Source organism: Moschus berezovskii, chromosome 12, assembly GCF_049115385.1.
Source record: "Moschus berezovskii isolate FMDL1 chromosome 12, NW_MosBer_1.0, whole genome shotgun sequence".
Taxonomy (NCBI): domain Eukaryota; kingdom Metazoa; phylum Chordata; class Mammalia; order Artiodactyla; family Moschidae; genus Moschus; species Moschus berezovskii.
The window spans coordinates 36598886-36618748 of record NC_142471.1 but is presented as its reverse complement, the minus strand read 5'-3'; the positions used below and the strand labels follow the sequence as shown (position 1 = coordinate 36618748).

General features: G+C 52.2%; 1 protein-coding gene across 2 annotated transcripts in view; it reads right to left on the bottom strand.

The window, feature by feature from the left end:
- Nucleotides 1-8219: 8219 nt before the first annotated feature.
- The window catches only part of TSPAN14 (tetraspanin 14), a 54106-nt gene continuing 42462 nt past the window's right edge, over nucleotides 8220-19863 (bottom strand). The window contains exons 3-9 of one of the 2 annotated variants that reach the window (XM_055425325.2): nucleotides 19697-19747; nucleotides 17811-17957; nucleotides 16161-16331; nucleotides 14120-14245; nucleotides 12785-12829; nucleotides 10926-11045; nucleotides 8220-9839 (exon numbers count right to left, since the gene is read on the bottom strand). In XM_055425325.2, coding sequence (XP_055281300.1) covers nucleotides 9768-9839; nucleotides 10926-11045; nucleotides 12785-12829; nucleotides 14120-14245; nucleotides 16161-16331; nucleotides 17811-17957; nucleotides 19697-19747 — 732 coding nt within the window. In that variant the 3' untranslated portion in view covers nucleotides 8220-9767. The remainder of the gene's footprint in view (nucleotides 9840-10925; nucleotides 11046-12784; nucleotides 12830-14119; nucleotides 14246-16160; nucleotides 16332-17810; nucleotides 17958-19696; nucleotides 19748-19863) is intronic. The other variant, XM_088842067.1, reaches the window with a different exon arrangement.

Sequence of the window (19863 nt, the reverse complement as noted above, 5' to 3'; positions counted from 1 at the left end):
AGATAGAAATAGAAAAAGAATACACAGAAGAACTGTACAAAATAGATCTTCACGACCAAGATAATCAGGATGGCGTGGTCACTCACCTGGAGCCAGACCTCTTGGAATGTGAAGTCAAGTGGGCCTTAGAGAGCATCACTACGAACAAAGCTAGTGGAGGTGATAGAATTCCAATTGAGCTATTTCAAATCCTGAAAGATGATGCTGTGAGAGTGCTGCACTCAATATGCCAGCAAATTTGGAAAACTCAGCAGTGGCCACAGGACTGGAAAAGGTCAGTCTTCATTCCAATCCCAAAGAAAGGCAATGCCAAAGAATGCTCAAACTACCGCACAATTGCACTCATCTCACACACTAGTAAAGTCATGCTCAAAATTTTCCAAGCCAGGCCTCAGTAGTATGTGAACCGTGAACTTCCAGATGTTCAAGCAGGTTTTAGAAAAGGCAGAGGCACCAGAGATCAAATTGCCAACATCCACTGGATCATGGAGAAAGGAAGAGAGTTCCAGAAAAACATCTATTTCTGCTTCATTGACTATGCCAAAGCCTTTGACTGTGTGGATCACAGTTCACTCTAGGAGCCCTCAAATCCAGGCTGTGGCCTGGATTTAGCCAATGGTCAATAGTAGTCCCCTCAGCTTAGATGGGCGAGACTGGAAGGAGTAGCTTGGGATTTACGATTAGATTGAGATTTACGATTGGAGGAACACAAGACAAATTTGACTTGTCTGCAGGAGCAGGCAGTCCTGTGGGTCTAAAGCAGCCTTGCTGACATTTGGCTCTCTGGGCAGCAGACGACCTGAGCCATCCAGTCCCCACTGAGAAGGCAGCCAGTGCCCTTGGGACCCCTTTGACAGTGGCTGACCCTGACCAACGGCACCTGGGAGACACCCTCATCCCCTGGCTCCACTTCACAGTGAGAAGTTGGCTTCTTTGGACTTCCTGCCTGGGTCCTATTTTTTTAAAAGTGAATTCTGCCAGAGAGATAAGAAGTGCAAGGAAATTTGGAATAAGCAAGAGATCGTGGGTGGAAAACTGTGCATGGTTTAGAGCACAGCCTTCAGTTATCTGATCCTGATTCTCAAATTTCATCGCCTTTGAGCTGTTTTACAACTCTTTAAGTCGTAGTTAATGCAAAATACTTCTTGTATATGGACATGCATATAGTGTATTTGAATGATCCTCCAGTAAAGGGGAACGACCACTGACCCCCCTTTCCCTCTACAAAAAAGCCAGTCTCAACATTCCTTTACTTAGTATAGATTTACAGTCCACTGCAAGTTCTCCTTTGAACTGCTTGTTAATCTTACCAGATCCATCGTTTAATTAATGAGTTAAATCTTTCACGTGCACATTTAACATTTAGATGAGTGATGCCGCATTTTTAAAAAATAATCTCTGACAAAATACACAGGAAAGAGGGCCTCTCAGGGATGAGAAGAGTTGCCACGCAGTGCAACGCCCCCCCTCCCCACAGCCCCATCCATATCACCCTCAACAGGAGGTGTCCAGCCTGGGTTTGCCCACCTCCAGCAACAGGGTGCTCAGTCCCTCCCAGAGGTCAGTTCTCCACATGTATGATCACAGCTGTGCTGACTTTTAAAAGTAGACCAAAACAAGAACAGATAAAACACAGCCCTCCTCCCAGCCCCAGGTGATAATGACTGCTTGGACCCCCCAAATCACCTACAAACAAAGCTTGCAACCCTGGGCTCCCTGCAAAGGCACAGTAAGGCTGAAATGGCTAGGTGGTGAGGGCTAGGAGAGAGGGGATGACGTGGCCCAGAAGATGCCGCCATGAAGTGGAGCCCAGAGGTGAGACTGCTGGGCTCATGTGCCTTAGAACGGTCTTAAGACACTGTTAACCAGCTGCCCTCCTGATCTTAGGGCTATAAATAAAATCCAAAAGGTCTTGGAAACGAAGATTTCCTCCTGGGGCCCTGAGCTAGTGCAACAGGACTGCACACACACGTATACACCCACATATACACACATGTGCGTGCCTCCAGAACTGCATGCACATGTCTTATACATACACACACACGCCTCCAGGACTGCATGCATGTCTTACACACACGAGTGCCTCCAGTCCTGGGGTGGCCATCCTGCGTCAGGGTTGGACACACTGGCTTGTCAAGGTGGGAAGTGCACGGACCACCTCCTGGCCTTGGCTTCAGGCCTGCTCCAGGCCCCGCTTCCGCTGGACTCAGCCCCTCACTCTGAGGCCTAGGGTGGGTCTGTTCTCCCTGCCTGGAATGGAACCAGATGAGGTCTCCAAGCACAGGAGCCTTCCAATCCCATCCAAACATGTCATCCTGCTAGTTTCAGAGCATCTATTCAGGTTCTTCTTTCTCGTCCAAGCTCCTTTAACCCAGGCTCCTTTCCCGATCTCCCCCAGGTCATCCCTTCAGGAGCTCTTGAAGGCAGGCTGTGGCCCTCTGCTGGCCCCTTGGCTGGAGAGGAACACCGCTTCCTCTGGGGGCTTCAGGAGCCACGTCTCAGGCTGTGTTGGTTTCTGACCGGATCCACACTCCCGGCAAGAAGAAACCCCGTCTTCTGCCTCCCCACCACCATGACACAGAAAGCAAACAGACCTTGAACCCCAAATACCAGCTGAGCCCCCAGCAGACCTAAGCTTTGTTCCTAAAAGGACAAGGAAGTGGGGCTTTTCACTTCAGCCTGGCTGGGAGCTTGAGCTGTGTTTCCCATAACCCAGGCAGCTGAGCCTGGTGGGGACTGGTAGTTAGAATTTCTTCAATAATTGCATTAGCAGTAGTTTTGAGGGGTGCCTACTAAGTAATGCATCTCAACCTATGTTAAAATGATTAGATGAGCCACCTCATCTCATTTAAACCTTGAAACAACCTCATGTTGGTGGTGTTTTTCACAAAAAACACCCAAAGTGGTTAAATAACTTGCCAAAGGCTACAAGGCTAGTGAGTAGTAGGTGGCTGATAACACCTTTCAAGTTTACCTCGCTGTCTCTCATCTACACAAACTCATCAGATTCTCCCAGTTCAGTTCAGTTCAGTCGCTCAGTCGTGTCCGACTCTCCGCGACCCCATGAATCACAGCACGCCAGGCCTCCCTGTCCATCACCAACTCCCGGAGTTCACTCAAACTCATGTTCACAGAGTCGGTGATGCCATCCAGCCATCTCATTCTCAGTCGTCCCCTTCTCCTCCCGCCCCCAACCTTTCCCAGCATCAGAGTCTTTTCCAGTGAGTCAGCTCGTCGCATGAGGTGGCCAAAGTATTGGAGTTTCAGCTTTAGCATCAGTCCTTCCAATGAACACCCAGGATTGATCTCCTTTAGAATGGACTGCTTGGATCTCCTTGCAGTACAAGGACTTTCAAGAGTCTTCTCCAACACCACAGTTCAAAAGCATCAATTCGTCGGCGATCAGCCTTCTTCACAGTCCAACTCTCACAGATTCTCCCAGAAACCTTGCGAAATCAAGACCTCAAATTATTTCCACCTGAGAAATGAAGAAACTGAGGCACTGAGGTGTTTGGGGTTTGTTTGTACATGTGAGTTTGTGGTGTTTGTTTTCAAGCCCGAGCTCACTGAAGCAGAGGCCTTAATCTAGAGCAGGGAGCCTGGTACTACAAAGGAAACCGATCAATGGCAACCCCACTCAGTCTCCGTGGGAATACACCCTCACAGAGCCAAGAGCGCCCCCCGGCTTCCCCACCTACCCTGGCTGGGTTCATTGTCTAGTTTTGCCTCTGGCACATAGCTACCTGTCTGGGGACGTGGCCAAACCAATAGGCTGAGCCCATCAGAGTGATCTGCCCTTCTCCAGGAGGGGGTCAACCCCGCAGTCAGGCAGTGAGCCATCTGCACCCCAAAGCCCCATCACAGGCTTGTCTGCCGGGCTCTGCAGCTCCCTCCCTGGCAACCTCAGGGCGGCCCTGGATCTCCAGCGCACATGTCCTCATCTGTACACAAGGATGCCATTCAAACCACTCCTTTCTCACAGAACCAGCTATCTCCAAAGGCAAAGGTGGATTGCAGGGCCACCTTGTGGAAGCTGTGCTGTCACAGGCCACAGGCTCCTGGAGGACATATCACCCACCCCTTGCCCACCACCCCTAACCCCAGAACTAGCCCGTACATCCCAGGTGCTCAGGCCACCCTTACCACTCAACAGCCTGGCAGCACAGGCACACCCCAGCCCCTGAGTAGCTGCTCATTACAACGGCAGCCCACTGCCCTGGAGAATTTCTTTAAAATGTTTTCCTTACAAAACCCTTCTTGGAGATAATTCTAATAATAAGATACAGTGGGATTCTTAATAGCCCTTGTAAGAACAAAACACCCTGTAACCAAAATGTTCATCCACAGGAGTGTAACAGGGGTAATTGGCAGCCTTTCCCATGTCCATCTCCCCTACAGGAGTCTGGTTCCCCCACCACAGTGTTTCAGTGGGATGAACAAACATAGGGGGCTGGTGGGGGGATCCCCTCAATGGCTTTACCTCCATGCCATCCTCTTCAGAGGCTCCAAGTGGTTCGTGGTGGGGCCTTGCCTCCCTCTGCCTTGGGTGATGGGAACACGGCGCCAGGAGAAGACAGGAAAGGAAACCAGATCCTCAGTGCTGGCATCACTGAGTCACTCAGATCAAACCCTGAAACTCACCCCTCCTCCGGACTTTCCAGGTTCAAGAGCCAAAAACCTCCCTTTAGTTCAGTCAGTTTGGATTGGGTTTTCTGTTACCTGTGACTGTAAACACAATCCCCATTCTAAAACTAGGTTCATTCACTCATGGCAGTCCTGCAGTGGACTGTGATAACACATTGTAGATGGGTATTCAGCCACGGAGCAATATTTCTGAGATGCAGTAAGTAGAATTAATTGCAAAACATAATCCTCATTTGTGTGGAAAAGATACTTGAATATGCATGCACATTTCCAAGGAGGGTGCTTCATGGTGGATGTCACTGGGGAACAGAACACATACTTGTTACTTTACACGCTATGATTGGGACTGTCTCGACTTATACTGAAAAAAGAGAGAAAGATTAGTTTAAAAGTCATTTGAGGTGATAGAATTAGAGTGTTAGGTGATAATTTAATTTGGTAGTTATTAAACCATGCTTTTGAAACCCCTGCTGACATACAAAATGCAGAGCATGGCAAGAAAACAGAGGAAGAGAGAACTCTCCCAGACCTTTGTGAGGCAGACTTCCTCCTTCTCCAAAGCTGGAATCTCTAAAACTGGCAAGTTCACCAGAACAGTATCCATTTGAATCCCAATATCACAATAGCCATTTTATAGTGCCCATGTCAGGTTGTCCTGAGGTGCCCTGGAGACGCTAAAAGCACTCTGAGAATGAATATATCTTTACTGTAGTCTTTGAGGGCTTCCCTGGTGGCTCAAATGTTAGAGTCCACCTGTAATGCAGGAGACCTGGGTTTGATCCCTGGGTTGGGAAGATCCCCTGGAGAAGAGAATGGCTACCCACTCCAGTATTCTTGCCTGGAGAATCCCACAGACAGAGGATCCTGGTGGGCTACAGTCCATAGGGTCATAAAGAGTCAGACAGAATTGACCAACTAACACTTGGGTTTCCCCGGTGGCTCAGATTGTAAAGAATCTGCCTGTAATGCAGGAGACCTGGATGTGATCTGAGGAGGATAAACCAGGTCTTGCTGAGTTTACAGGAGCTCTCTGAGTTTACAGTTCTCTGCATCTTTGGAGAGAGTGCCCAGATGAAGAACGGTGCTGCAGGAGGCCCAGTCTGCCCTGGAAGGCTGGGCAGCATCCTCTTGGATGGCAGACGAGCACATACAAGGACCTGTATCATGGTGGGTCCCTGGGGATGGGTTACCACAGTTTGGGGGCAGACAGCCTACAAACCCTGTGGATGACCCTAGAGCTAGAAAACACCCACCCAAGGTCATACAGCCACTCCACTCACCCAGGACAGCTGAGGGCACTGGACCCTGAGATGACCTGGCTGAGCTCCGGACACCTGGGCAGAAGGATGTCCTGGGACCACTGCAATATCTCCTCCCCCTTTTTTGCAGTCCACACTCTGAGCTTGCCGGCCAAGAGGCAATTGGGTGGTCCCCACTGCTGAGACTCTCCCTCCTCCACTGGCTCTGACCCAGCCTCCTGTTCTGAGGAGCTCTCTCTCCCTGGGTCCCTGAGATTGCAGTGGCCTACACGACCAGACATGCCCATTGCTGCTCTAATAGCAGCCCCAAGTAGTATCTCTGGGAGAGAAAGCTATGCCCGATTCCTAACTGCCCAGCAGGCTTGCTCTGGTCATGGAGGGGAGTGAGGACGCTGCTGATGAAGCTAAGTCAGTTCTGGTCATGAATGGGAGTGAGCCTCCTGCTCAAAACCAGGGCCTCTAACCCAGGGTGGGACTGAGGTCCTTCAGGATGACATTATGCTCTCCCAAAGGCCCACCAAAGCCAACCAGGCACCCAGATCCAGGTACAGAGCTGGGGATCCTCACTGACTTTCTCCAGATGGTTGTCAACCTACCAGAGCTCAGAAACCGGATCATCGTCAGGAAACTGATACTTCTCACAGCCTTGCCCTTGGTGCTCAGCAGGCACCAATCAGTGGTTCAGAAGCAAGGCTGACAGGCACCAAATTTCCTATTTTAATTGCAGCTGCAAGTTCAGGGGCAAGGCTCCCAGAGTTTCAACCCACCTCTTCCAAATCTCAACCAGTAACTTACCTTTCTCATGTTTTGGACACAAAAATGGCTCCTCCAGAGCTGTCCTGGTGACTGAATCAGTTTTTAACTATTAAGTACTCCAAGTACTTCCTTTGTTCCAGGAAGTTCTGGATCCATTCATTTTTATTATTATTCATGTGGGGAAGCCTAGTGCACCAGCACAGATGGCTTTCCTGCCCCGCCCTGGTGTCAAGGGAGCCCAAGGAGACTGGTGAGTGCCAGCAGGTGCAGCTGGAGGCGGGACAAGGATGGGTAGGAGAGGGTCAGGCACGTGGGGGCTTGGGCGGCAGAAGCAGAGGACTTTGAGGATGGGGTGGTCCAGGGCATCAGGAGCCACAGGGGCAAGAGAGAGGCACTGAGTCTGGTGACTGGGCTGAGCGGTTTTCAGGCAAGTGCGAAAAGTGTAATGGGTAGTGGAGGGGGGTGGACAGAGCCTGACCAGCAGCCTCCTGGGAAGGAAAGCTGGAGCGGGGCAGCACAGAGGTGGGCAGGCAAGCTTTCTGGGAGGTGGATATGTGGGATAGGACAAAAGGAGAGCAATTGGGAAAGATAATAACGTGGCAGTTCCAGGAGGAGGTGGCAGACAGGAGAGTCACAGGAAGGATAAGCAAAGACCCCGAAACTTTCAAGCAAGCGTGTATGGGGGGAGGGGACATGCAGAGGCACAGGCTGGCCTTTGTCTCAGTCTGAGAGGACAGGGAGTGGCTGGGGACTCAGGGGAGGCTGGGCAGGGCGTGACCGGGAGGGCTGCACTGTGGCTCTGTGGAAAGTCCAGAGCGTTGGAGGTGCCATGTCAGCACTCCTTAGCCTGCGTTTCTTTTCTGTCCTCAATACAACTCAGAGTCAGAGGAGATGGCTGAAAATGGTCAGCAAGTTCTGTAAAATAATCAAGAAACCAACCCAACTCTAAAAAAGTCACAGGTGGGTAGACTTCACCCTGAACCGGGCTGGGACCTGTGAAGATATCTGCAAGGGGTCACCAGGTCCACCTGAGTAGATGGAACGGCAGAGCTGCCCAGGAGCAGCTGGGGTGCGCACACACCAGCAGTGCGAGCCTGCGGACACTGACCCCCCCCGGGTGGGCTGGATCAGACGGACCTGGCGAGGTGGGCACAGCGCTAACTCTCCACAGATGGGCCAGCTGGTCTAGGACACACCGCTCACGCAGACACAGATTCCAGCCCAGCGTTCCCAGGCTCTTTTGCTTGGACCTTACCACCTGGAGCTGTATGCTTATGACCTAAAATAACATTTACTCTGGACCTACAGAGTCAAAGTCCCTGTGCTTACAGCTGAGCAAGCCAGCGTGCTCTATCGTAACCTCCAAGCAATCACTGAAAGTGGCACATGGAATCTAAAAAAAAAAAATCACCTGATGAAATTTATTTCAGATTGTGTCAACTGGCTACCTTCCTGTGGTACCTACCCACACCCAATCCCACTGGTTCCCTTGGCAACCAAGTTTACCACCGAGGTGCTTAATGCCATCTTGATATGACCCCAAACAAAAACAATCAAAGCAACAGTATTAATATAAAGATATATTCCATAAAAGAGTTTGGCAGTCAAAGAAAAGCGTCACACTTCCTAAAAACACAAGCATTCTTCTTCCCCTAGTCTACAGAGAAAATGGTAAAAAAACAACAAAACCAACGTCATCAACAAACACCCACCAGTATACACCACGCTAGCAGGTATACTTCGGCAAGTAAGTGAAGGTAGCGCTCCATCCCTGAACGAGGAGACAGAACTGGTAGAATAAGATCCAGAGAGGCGTTAGAGTGCAGCCCAGCCAAAGATGCACAGACGTCCCAGCTTCCCCCGGGAGGTTATTCAGGACATCAGACAGACTTCATTTCCAAAGGCAAGCCCCCAATAAACCCTGACACGAAGGGTGGACACAGTGACCACAGATGTCCCCTTCAGGGGTTGGAGGGTCACCACGAAAGTCTTCAACGAAATATATGAGCCTCTATCCAGCTGCAGGCTGGGGTCCATGGCTCAGCCCAGGGGCTGGCTACAGGGCTTCTCTGTCCAAGGAGAGGCAAAAAAATGCCAGGCCGGCCAGCCGGCCCTTAAAGAGAAGCCCTGGCCAAAGGTCTCCGGCTGGCTGTCTCTGGCTAGGGTTCCCTGGCCTTGCAGTAGAGGAGGGTCAGGATCCACGTTCCGGGTAACAGTTTCAGTAGCACCGAGACCAGAAGGCAGTGAGGCCAGGTGGGGAGGGGGTGATGGCGTGCGTGTTGGGGGCACGCAGACGGAGGGGGAGTATGCGAGTGCAGCTAGGGGATGACGAGTGATAAGGAGCTGCTGATGGAGTTGGTTCATGAGACATTCGAGGGAACGGAAAGGGATGGCGTCAGTCCCAGACACCACGTAAGGCTGCTGAGAGGAGAATGCCAGAGGAAATGAAGACGTGGTGTGAGAACATTCTTACCCCTATAAATAAACTATTTACACACTTTAGGAAAAGGAGAGCTGATGCTCAAGAGGAAAGCCATGCCCACCGCGCCCCACCCACCCCCCGTGCCATCAGGGCATAATGCTGTTAGGCTGGAGCAGTTCCCATCCTGGGGGGCTGGGGTGGACAGGGGATGAGGCACTCCTGTGGCACCAGCCACGTGCTGGCTCAGGCTTACTTCACTTGGATGTGGCTAAGGATCCTGCCCACACCCCCGACGTGCGCAGACACCGCAGGCCCCGCTGGCACTCGGAGGTCCACAGAAGATGGGGCTGCCCCCGAGGCCAGCACAACCACATGTGCGATGGAGGCCAGGGTGCAGCCACCAGAGCCATCGGTCCCTCAAGTCACCTCCCCCACTTAAAGACAGAGCCTCTGACTCTGGGCGGACCCCGGTGGGGGTGTCAGTCACAAGTCTGTGTGGGTGACAGGGGCCCCTCGGTCTTCAGCACCGGCAAGCAGAAAGAGGTCATATCACGCGGATGCTGAAGGCGGGGTGCCGGCTCTGGCCAGGTGCTTCTGCTTCTCTCCCTGTGGATATGACGCTAATGGTGGTGGAGGGCTGCCGCCTCCACGGTGTGGCTCAGCTCCGCTTGCCTGCCTCCGGCTCCTCAAAAGTGGTGGCCTGCCTTCACCGCCTCAATGTCCGAGATCAGGGTCCTCGCCAGGAAGATGCCAAATATCTGGAAACAAAGGGCAGCAGAGGCAGCGGCCGTCAGCATCGGGGCCCAGAGGGTATGGTGGAGAGGGTAGCCCACACTGCCCATCACCCCCACACCTGCCCGCAGACACAGGACAGAGAGCAGCAACTGGGCACATGCCAAAGGAGACCAACCCACAGTTAGGACAGAGGAGCCCGGGGTCTGCTTGGCCATGTCCCAGGAGCCTGGAAGGGGCAAACGGCAGCAGCGCAGAAGCACAAGGGACGCTCTGGCCTGCCCGCAACGTGACCCTGCACGTCCCAGACCGCAAACCATGACACACTTTGTGCCCTGGGTGAAACCGGAAATGACAGGGTCACTGACTGGTTCTGATTCCCAAAATAACAAACCTTGAACATTTCCCGTAAACCTGGGTTCTACAATAAATACGAGGGTGTCCCCGGCCTGGGCTGTGCTTATGTCTGAAGCTACACTCTGACCTCAGTGACCGGGATAACCGTGTGGGAAGAATGATGTTTTTCCACCAAGAACAGACTAATGTGAACTCGGTGACCTGAGGAAATTGGCTTTTTCCCCAGTTTTAAGTTCTTGTTGTGGTTGGTATTTGATGAGCCACTCCTTCTTAAGTCTGAGTTCTTGCCTGCTTTGCAAGTAAGTTTTTTTTCTTTCCTTTTCCCGATGCTTCTGTCTCTCGGCCTTCCTCTGAGATCAACCAGCCACTGAGCAAAGGAGGGAAAAGTGCATGGACAGCTGGTGACCCTGAGTCCACATCAGTGACCCTCCTTCCAGGAAAGGTCAGAGCTGTACATTTTCTAAACGGTGTGTTTTTCCACACAGCAGCAGCCTCAGTGGCTTCAGAGGTTGCTCACAAGGCTGCCAGCTTCTCCTCCAAGCCCTGGGTAGTACTGGAAAACGCCTGGTTTCTCTGATAAACTAAATTCTCGACTTTTTCTGGCTAGTTCTTCTCCCAGCAGACACTAGCCAGCCTACTCACCCCAGGCCTCAGGCACCCCCAGCCACCAGCGTCTTTCCCCGTGTGAAATCTGGCTCAAGGGGACAGGTGTGGTTACAAGGGGAGAGGAAGCCACACAGGTGGTGGGAACAGACCTGCAGAAGCGAGATGGCGATGAAGACGCCAGCCACAATGTAGATGTTCCGCGGCAGCCAGCCCTCCAGTGCCTGGATGCAGCCTTTCGTGAAGATGGACTCATCCCATTTGCTCTTCAGCTGCAGGGAAACACAACAGCGTGCTGAGCCTGTGACATGCAGGCTGTCCCCACCCTGGGTTCCTAGAGGGCTCCCGCCAAGGGCAAAGCAAAGCTCGGTGGGGGAAGGAGGGATCTGGGAGGAAGACACCAAGGACAGACGGACAGACAGAACTCTCCAGGAGAAGTACATCAACTGGCCTTGGCCTCTGCCCCTCCCTGGACAGTTTGCACTTTACAACCTGCCTAAGTAAAGGCTCCCTCACTGTGATCTTTAACCTTTTCTGTGAGGGTCACCACAGATTTCAAGATCAACACACTCCACAGCCTGTATCTGGAGAAAGGGGAGCAGGCTGGGAGGTGTTGGGGAAGGAAGATGTGCCTCAAAGAGAGGAACTGGGAGAAGAGGGTTCAGCGTCTTCTGAGTCAGCAGAGGGAAGGGAAGGGGCTTCTCAGATCGTGTCCCCTAGCCCATGGGAGACCGGATCCAGGAAGCAGAGCCTGCATAAGCGGTCACAAGCCGGCCGGCTCTTTCTAATCCTGACCCCAGGCGGAGGCTCAGGAAGCACACAGGGATGGGCCACAGCCGCTCCCTATGTCCCCGCCCACCTCCCCACACAGCAACCAGCTCCGGCCCCCTCCCCATCAGCATCACTCATGAAACACTGACAGAACATTCATTTGTTAGCGGTGTTAGGGGCTGAATTATGTCCCCCTGAAATTTGTATGTTGGAGTCCTAACCCCCAAGACCTCAGAGTGTATCTGTACTTGGAGACAGGCTTGTGAAAAAGAAGTAAATACATTAAAATAAGGTCCGGGGAGTGGGCCCTAATCCAGTATGACTGGGGCCCCCTAAGAAGAGGTCAAGACACAGAGAGAGAAGGAAGCCCATTTGAGGACACAGGGAGAAGACATCAGCCGAGCCAAGGAGACAGGCTACAGAAGGGACCGACCCCGCTGGCACCTTGATCCCAGAACTGTGAGAAAATAAACCTCTCTTCCCACTCAGCCCGAGCGCTTTGTTACTGCAGTCCTAGCGACTAATACAAATGGTGACAAAATTCATTAACTGGAGAAGCTGATGCTGACACAGGCCCATCCCTGTCAAGTGGAGCTCACTGCAGAGGGAGCTGAGGTTTCCTGAACAGGAGGGTCACATCCCCAGTGTCCACGGCCAATAGGAGGGGTGTCTGCAGGTTCCCCGAGATCCCTCTCTTTCAGACCAGCTGTCATTCACAGCAGCAGAGGCCATCAGAGCAAGGGCTGGGTGAGGCCTCACCTCTTCACATCCAAGAGGACACTCCCTGCAGCCTTAAGAAGCCCTTAGAGGACTGAGCCCCACTCCTGCCCTGTTACCACTGTCTCCACTCGGCAGCTGGACCAAGCCATACGCTCCTGCAGCTCCATCCTGGACCCCTAGATAACAGACGCCTCCTAGGATTCCAAGGAGCCTCTTCTCAAACATACAGCCTTTGTTTCCTCAAACTTCCATCTGACCTCCTTCCACTCATGTAGCAACTGCTAGATTTTAGGATTGTGGTTCACATAGCGTGAAATTACAGCCATCACTGTTCTCGGGAGGGAGTGTGTGTGACCACGTGTGTGCCCTCGCTTGCCTGGTTTCCAGCTTAGGAGGTACCTCTGGCTCCTTAAGTCTCCCCTGGCTTTTCCATCCAATTTGCACTTGTGCTAAATCAGGGAGTCAGACCCTGGGGAACAGACCTGAAGAATTAAAAATTCACATGCGTGGGGGCTCTTACCTGAGTCCTGACATCATAGCCACACTGTGTGTTCACAACTTTTTGCTGTTAAAAAAACAGAAAAATTTAATCATGTTTGTACTCTTAAGAAGTTGGTGGTAGAAAGCTCTAGCAAAAGTCACAACCAAACACCAGCACCAACTCTACTACAGCACATGCCCTTCCACATACTGCCAGCTAACCTTTCATGCTAGGACAAGGTCAGAAAACTTTTTGCGAGAAGGACTAGATGGTAAACATTTATGACCCGTCTATGTAGCTGCTTTGTAACTCTGCTGTTGTAGCTTGAACACAGCCATTGACAATAAGTAAATGAATGGGCATGGCTGTATTTCAATAAAACTCTATCTATAGACAATGAAATTTTAATTTTGCATGATTTTCACATATCACAAAATATTATTATTCTTTTATGTTCAACCACTTAAAAATGACTGAAACCATACTTGGCTCACAGGTAATGCAAAAACCAACAGCAGGCCGGCTCTGGCATGAAGGTTGCAGTTTGCCAATCACTGCGCTTGAAGGGAAAACCTACACTTGCTAAAGAATTCACAGTCACTGTGGAGTTGTAAGATGCTGGCTCTGCAGCCTCTGTTGATCTGAGCCCTTCCCGGGCTGAGGAACCTGCCCAGAGCCTATGGCCCAGCACCAAACAGGGTGACTGCACTGATAGTACACTGTGACTGTCCCCTCGGCTCAGACCCTCTTCAGGCAAACATTCAGTGCTCCTTCAAGGGAACCTGAGGAACCTCCCTCGGCAGTCCAGTGGCTAGGATTTGGAGCTTTCACTGCCAGGTACCAGGTTCAATTCCTGGTTGGGGAATTGATCCCATAAGCCACGTACTATAACCAAAAGAAAGAAAAAAAAAAAGGTTACCCAAGAGTTCAGTTTCTCCTGTTAGTCTGCAGACAGGACAGGAAAACCAGTAAAGAAGAAAGAACAGTAAAAGAATTCTGCGTCACCCCAGATGGCGATGTACCCCACAGTCCCAGGCTTCTGAGGACTGGGCATTTTTTCCAGAGAAAGGGACACCTGGGTTCATTACATTCATAGCATCTTGTTCAGGCTCTCTGAGTAACAGCCGCTCCTGGCAGAGGGAAACACTGTTTCTCTCCTGCTTTACCCAGCCCACTAGAGCCAGGGTGAGCCATGGGAAAATGTTGCTGGAATTTCTACATATAGGATTTCAAAGCTGCACGAACCCCAGGCAAGTGGAAGGGGAGTCAGGCGCTCATTGAGTCTGCAGGAGAGAGAGAAGTGGCCACAGCCCTCAGGGAAGCAGGAACTGCTCACTCCACTCCGAGTGACTGTCCACAGGTGGGCCGACTTACCGCGGGGTCTGGCACGCAGCAGGAGAAGGGCACCCCACATTTCTCGCGGCTATAGCTGGCGCCACTGCAGTTGAAGTAGACATTGAGGTCCCAGTCTTCAGGGCCATACGCCCCACAGCACTGGTTCTGCAATTATAACGCCAGGAACCATCAGAGCTCCAAGCACAGGGTGGGTATCTGTCTTAGGGACGTGGGATTCGGTGTGCCTCCATGCACCACACAGAGAAATTAAGGCCCACCCAATGGAACTGCCATCACAGAGACGTGACCGAGGTGACCCTGGTGTTCCTAAAGAAGAACTGCGTCCAGGCCCTGTCTGGGCCCAACACCCCGGGCTGGCTCAGCAGTGCCCTGGCCTGAGCTCTACTGCCTCCTCCTCACCCTGGAACTTGCCCTTCTTCCCCAACTGCCCCCAACCAGCCCAGAGCAGGCTTCTCATTCTCCTTCCTATATGATCCTCTATTACCCAGCAAGAGAACACCTCCATGGTCAGTGTGCCTTCCTCCCCAAGAAAAGGCCAAGCTGACCCTAGTCACCTTTTGTGTCTCTTTACAGAAAACAGCTGCTGAACGCCTACTCTCAAGGAAGGAGTTACAACTGGGGTGAATGGTAACGCAATCGAAGCTTTGCCCCTGCCCCAGGGCCTTCGTTCTCCCTTCCCACAACCCCTCCCTATCCGGTGAAGCAGCAAAGAAAACCTCCCTTTGTCTAAAAACTCATAAAATCAAATGCACTGAGAGCAGCTTTGTGACATCAGCAGTGTCCCAACCAGATGTTGTTTTTGCACTTGTCCTCAGAGCTGACATAGTTACAGCCCTAATTACAAGCCCACAACCAGGATTTCTGCTTCATTTTCTTTTCTGAGGTAAAAGTCCATCTCTCTCCCCCAACCACCCTCCATGGTTCCAGGTGCTCTAATGAATACCCAATATTTCACCATGAGAAAGCTCCATCATTTACTGACTACCTCTGAAGAAAGGTATTTTTTTTTAAAGGAGAGGAAGGTAGTGGAGAAAACTATAGTGTCTTTGAGGCCAGTGCAGAGATCCGGCATCCTTGATACCAGCAAGCCCCAGGCTACGTGGAATTGAAGAGCCTTGAACAGAAAAGGAAAAGGCGCAGCAGGCAGTGGTGTCAGGAGACGGCTTTCACAGATGGATGCGGGTCTCTACCAACAACACAGGAAGGATCTCTGATCACAGAAATGGGTTTTGCTGGATTGATCCCAGGATACGTGAAACACAGGGCAAACAAGTTCTGGTTAATAAGGAGAACAAATCACAGTTATTTTTAATGCTCTCTATTTTCTTCTCAGAACCAAAAGGTTCCCTATAAAAAGTTTTTGAGGAAGCTAGGCTTTCTGATAGAGCAGAGATCAAACAACAGCCTTGCACAGGCTGGCACAGTAGGGAGTGGGTTTCTCCCGGGGGAAGCGGGGCAAGGGATGGGGGACAGCTGAGGTCCCAGCCTCTAGCTGCAGCCACACAGAACAGGGATGGAGATCAGACAGAGAAAAGGTCACAGCCTGGGACTGCTTAGACTAACCTCCGGGGACATATTCCAGGGAGGTTACATTCCTCTTAGTCTGAAGAAGTTTGCTCCAGGCGCTCTGTCCTCTCAAACAGGAAGAGGAAAAGGTCCCGGGAAGGAAAGGGACAGGAATAGGCTCAGACAGGGAGTCATGTGCCGAGCTCTGCCCCTCAGTGCCCACAGGGCCCAGGGGACCGTGGCTGTCTGCGTGGTCAGGGCTGGAGAGGTCCAGGCCCGAGGGAGTGGGGGTGGTCACGAGTGAAGCTAGACTGCCTACCTGAAGCACTTGGGGGACAGCACCCTGAGAGCAAGCCTGGCCTGTCGGCACACAGGATCGGACAAAGCTAACCTGTCCAGAGGCAGGGGTGGCACCGCCCCGGCCTCCCTGCTGAGGGCAGAGCTGAGGACGGAGGGTCCCATGTTCCCCACCAGCCTGGGCCCCCAGCCGCGCACACAGACTGAAGCCAGGATGGCCAAGCTCTATCAGGGAGAAGGCGGGCGTGGTACTTACGGCTTTCTGAAGGGAGTCAATGAGGTTCTGCAGGTCAATGTCATCCCGGTAGGATCTGATGTTGCTCTCGAAGAACTCCCGGAACCGGTCTCTCACCCAGTCCTGGAAGAGGAAGGCCAGCACGGCCACGGCCAGCTCCAGGAAAAAGATGAGCACGATGGTGCTGCAGAACTGCAAGGGGGACACACAGGGAGTGGGTGTCACTGCACCTCAGCCTCCCAGCCAGACCACACCCCCACCTGACCCAGAACCTCTGCCTCCCACTAAAAGCATGGGCTTGGCAGCCAAGAGACCCGTGCTGGAGCTGGGGAATCCCACGTGATGGGCTGGGTACCCTGGGCACCTCATCCCTGCTCACATCGCTGCATTGTTGATAAGAGGCAGATGAGTGAAAGGACGAGCAAGCTCCAAGACAATGGGCCAGCCATCTCCTATGAAGGAGCACCCCCTTCAACAAGGAAACCCCCCACAGGAATGAATGGCTGTCCTGGCCCACCAGGCTGTCAGCTCCTTTAGACTGTGCCCCAGATACCCTATCTGACCTCTCTCCTCGCACCTACAACCATCACACTTGCTAGAAACCTGTCATTCCTACTTTAGGGATAAGGAAATTGAGGTTCACTCAGGTCACATACCTGAGACGCAGGACATCTGAGTTCCCTGGAAGGACTCTTGACAACTCTGGAGTTGCTAATGTTATCAGTACCTACTCTGTGTGCATATGATAGTTAACTGTGTTAAAATGTCTGCAGAGCACAGGCACCGCAGGGGTGGAGTTCTGTAAAGGCCACTGCAGCCACAGGTCCACACCCCTCCATCAAGGCGGGGTTCCAGCCTGCGGAGCTCATGTTATCACAGCCACTAGTACTGGCCACACCGCACACTAAGCCAGCAATATCTTAAAATAACACACACACACACACACACACACAAACGGCCCCCCCAGAATGTAATCTCCATTCACAGAGAAGCAAGATAACCAAACAAAAATGAAAAACAGGGGAAAAAAAAAACAAAAGCCATGTGTTTTGCTTTTTAAATTAAGCCCAGAAAAAAAGGATTGGTCTAATAAATTCAACAAATAATATATTACAAAACATGGTTACGTGTTTCCCCCACCAGGTGCTATTTAATTTTAGCTGAATGCATTTCAAAATGAATGTGTATCTAAATATAACACTAACTCTTAGTAGCTCAAAGTTCTGCCAGGAAATCAAGGATTCTGCACTGTACATCCAACAGATTCACACCCCCTGGAGGAGGCAAAAGATTCCCTAACATTATTGACATCTTCTGATCTTAGCCAGGAAGGGCAAAGGGGATTAGCAAACAAACAACTGGACCTGCAGAAGGGAGATAAAAGGTGAGGGAGCCGCAGGTGACTCTGCCCACTAGGAGCTGAAAACCAGAGGGGCTCCACTTCTCCCCCGCTATTTCATCTGGCTGCCTGCTGAAACCTTACCTTCTTTAGTGGGCAGCAGGGTACAGAGGGCTGCCTCCTCCCCTCACTGCCGGACCCTGGGGCAGGCTTGTAAGAGTGGCTGCCTCGCCCCACCCACTCCAGCAGGTAAGGGCTAAGCCTGTCCTACAGAGCCCGCACCCCTCCTCCCCCACCACACTGCCTTCCACCTCCGCGTCCAGGCCACTCACAAAGTTGAGCAGGCAGATGTTCTCCCGCAGGGCCCCCACGCAGCCGGCGAAGCCCAGGGTGAACATCACCACGCCCACCATCAGCACCAGCACCACCGGGTCAATTCCATGCATCCGGGTCACTTTGGTGAGGTCGGATAGCACCCCCTGAAAGAGGCAGAGAAAGCAGGATAACGTCAGCCTTGAAGAGTCGAGGGTGCCCTGGGGGGACTGATCTGCAACTAAATGAAGAGAGGGACCGCCTTCCGGGGCTCAGGCTTCTCATTAAGTGCCAGGCCAGCGCATGGCCCCTGCCCAGCTGCCCTCTTAGAGGCCCAGCAGACCTTAGCCTCCCTCAGCTCCCAGTTGCCCTCCTGCTCCCAGACTCCATCTAAGCTGTCAGTTCCTCACAGGCAGACCCCATGCTTCTTTTGTAGCCTGTAGGATATTGATGGGGTGTAAGGGGGGCCCTGGGGGACCCTGTGGTCAAGGCACCCAAAGGCCCTGGCCTTTGGTCATCTGGCAGCTGACTCTGCATTCAATTCATGGAGAACGCCATTATCTTGAGATGAAAACGGCTTCAGCACGAACAGGCTTGTGAACAGCACATGCACCAAGGACAGATGAAGACAGCACTGTCCACTGACTTTTCGTGATGATGCAGATGTCCTACATATATCTGCGCTGTTCAAAATGGCAGCCACTGGTCACACGTACTATTATTGAGCACCTTAAATGAGGCCTAGTGGAACTGAAGTGAATTTTAATTTGTATTTCATTTTAATTAACTTAGATATAATCAGTCGCATCTGGCTAATGGCAACCGGAATGGACAGAGCAGCTCTACAGGATTCAACGGAGGAAGAAGCGAACACCAGCCAGGCCAGACACCCAGTGGGAACCGGGCAGCCAGGGTAGCCAGGCCTAGGCTCTGGGTCTGATTGGCTGAGATGCTGCTGTTCTGTTCTGGTCACACGGTGGCGCTATGAGTCACGGTTTGCACCAGCTTCTCGGTCACTAGGGCAAACGGACATTGCACTGCAAGCACTTAAAGGGACCCAAACCTAAAGGCAGACCTTATCCAGTTCCCAAGGCCGTGGCAACAAAGCCCACAGACCTAAGTGCTCCTGCCTCCTTCTCCTGGAAGCAAAGAGACTCTCCGCTGAAGGAACAGAGGGCCTGGGCCTCAGGCTTTAGAGAAAGCTTTAGCTCTCACTGTTTCCTGCCTGGCCTCTCCACCTCCCCACTACCCACCAGAGGTCCACTCTGCTCACATTAGGTCTAGTCCCCTCCCTGGAATTCCAAATGCCCCTCGTCCATCCGGACAGTAACAGCCTGTTTTCCTCTCCTCCCCTGTCCTCAACAGGCTGGGCAATGAGGTTCAAGGGTGCTAAAGATGTGCCCCTGCACCGCAGGGCACCCAGGGGGCACAACCCAGAGCCTAACTCCCTGACTCAGGGGTCCTATCCGTGGGCGAGAATGAGAGCTTCAGGAATCACATCAGTGTTCAGAGACCTGCTGGCTCCAGAGGCACAGTTAGAGTCCATTCCAGAAGGGAGCCCCAGGCCTGCCCTGGACACAGTTTTGGACATGCCCCGGGATGACTCGGGGCTTCTGGAGACAGAAGAGAGGGCTCTCCAGGCTCATGGGGCTCAAAATCCCAACTGGCCCAGCCTTGGCCTCTAGCAGCGACCCTGCCACAGGGAAGCCAGGCTAGCTACAGGACCCCAGGAGTTTTCATCACAAGTTAAGTAATTTCCAAGAACTGGCTCTGTAAAGGTTAATGACCACAAATCATTGCCCTGCACAGGAGGGGCTCTTCGGGGAGGAGTTTGGAGGAAGGGACAATGAAAGCTGAATGAACCTGGTGTGCTACTGCTCAGAGTTCCAGTGACAGTCACACCTACCTTCTCGCTCCACGCCCATAGTCCAACTCCGAGGAAGACAACTCCAGCCAACTGAGCAGGGGCAGGGGAAAGAGAGAGAAAGTTAGGTCAGAAACCGCTCCACGAACATGCTTCTCAAAGGAGGGACCAGACTGCTGGTGTCAGAGGGGGTTCCTGGCTCATGTCCA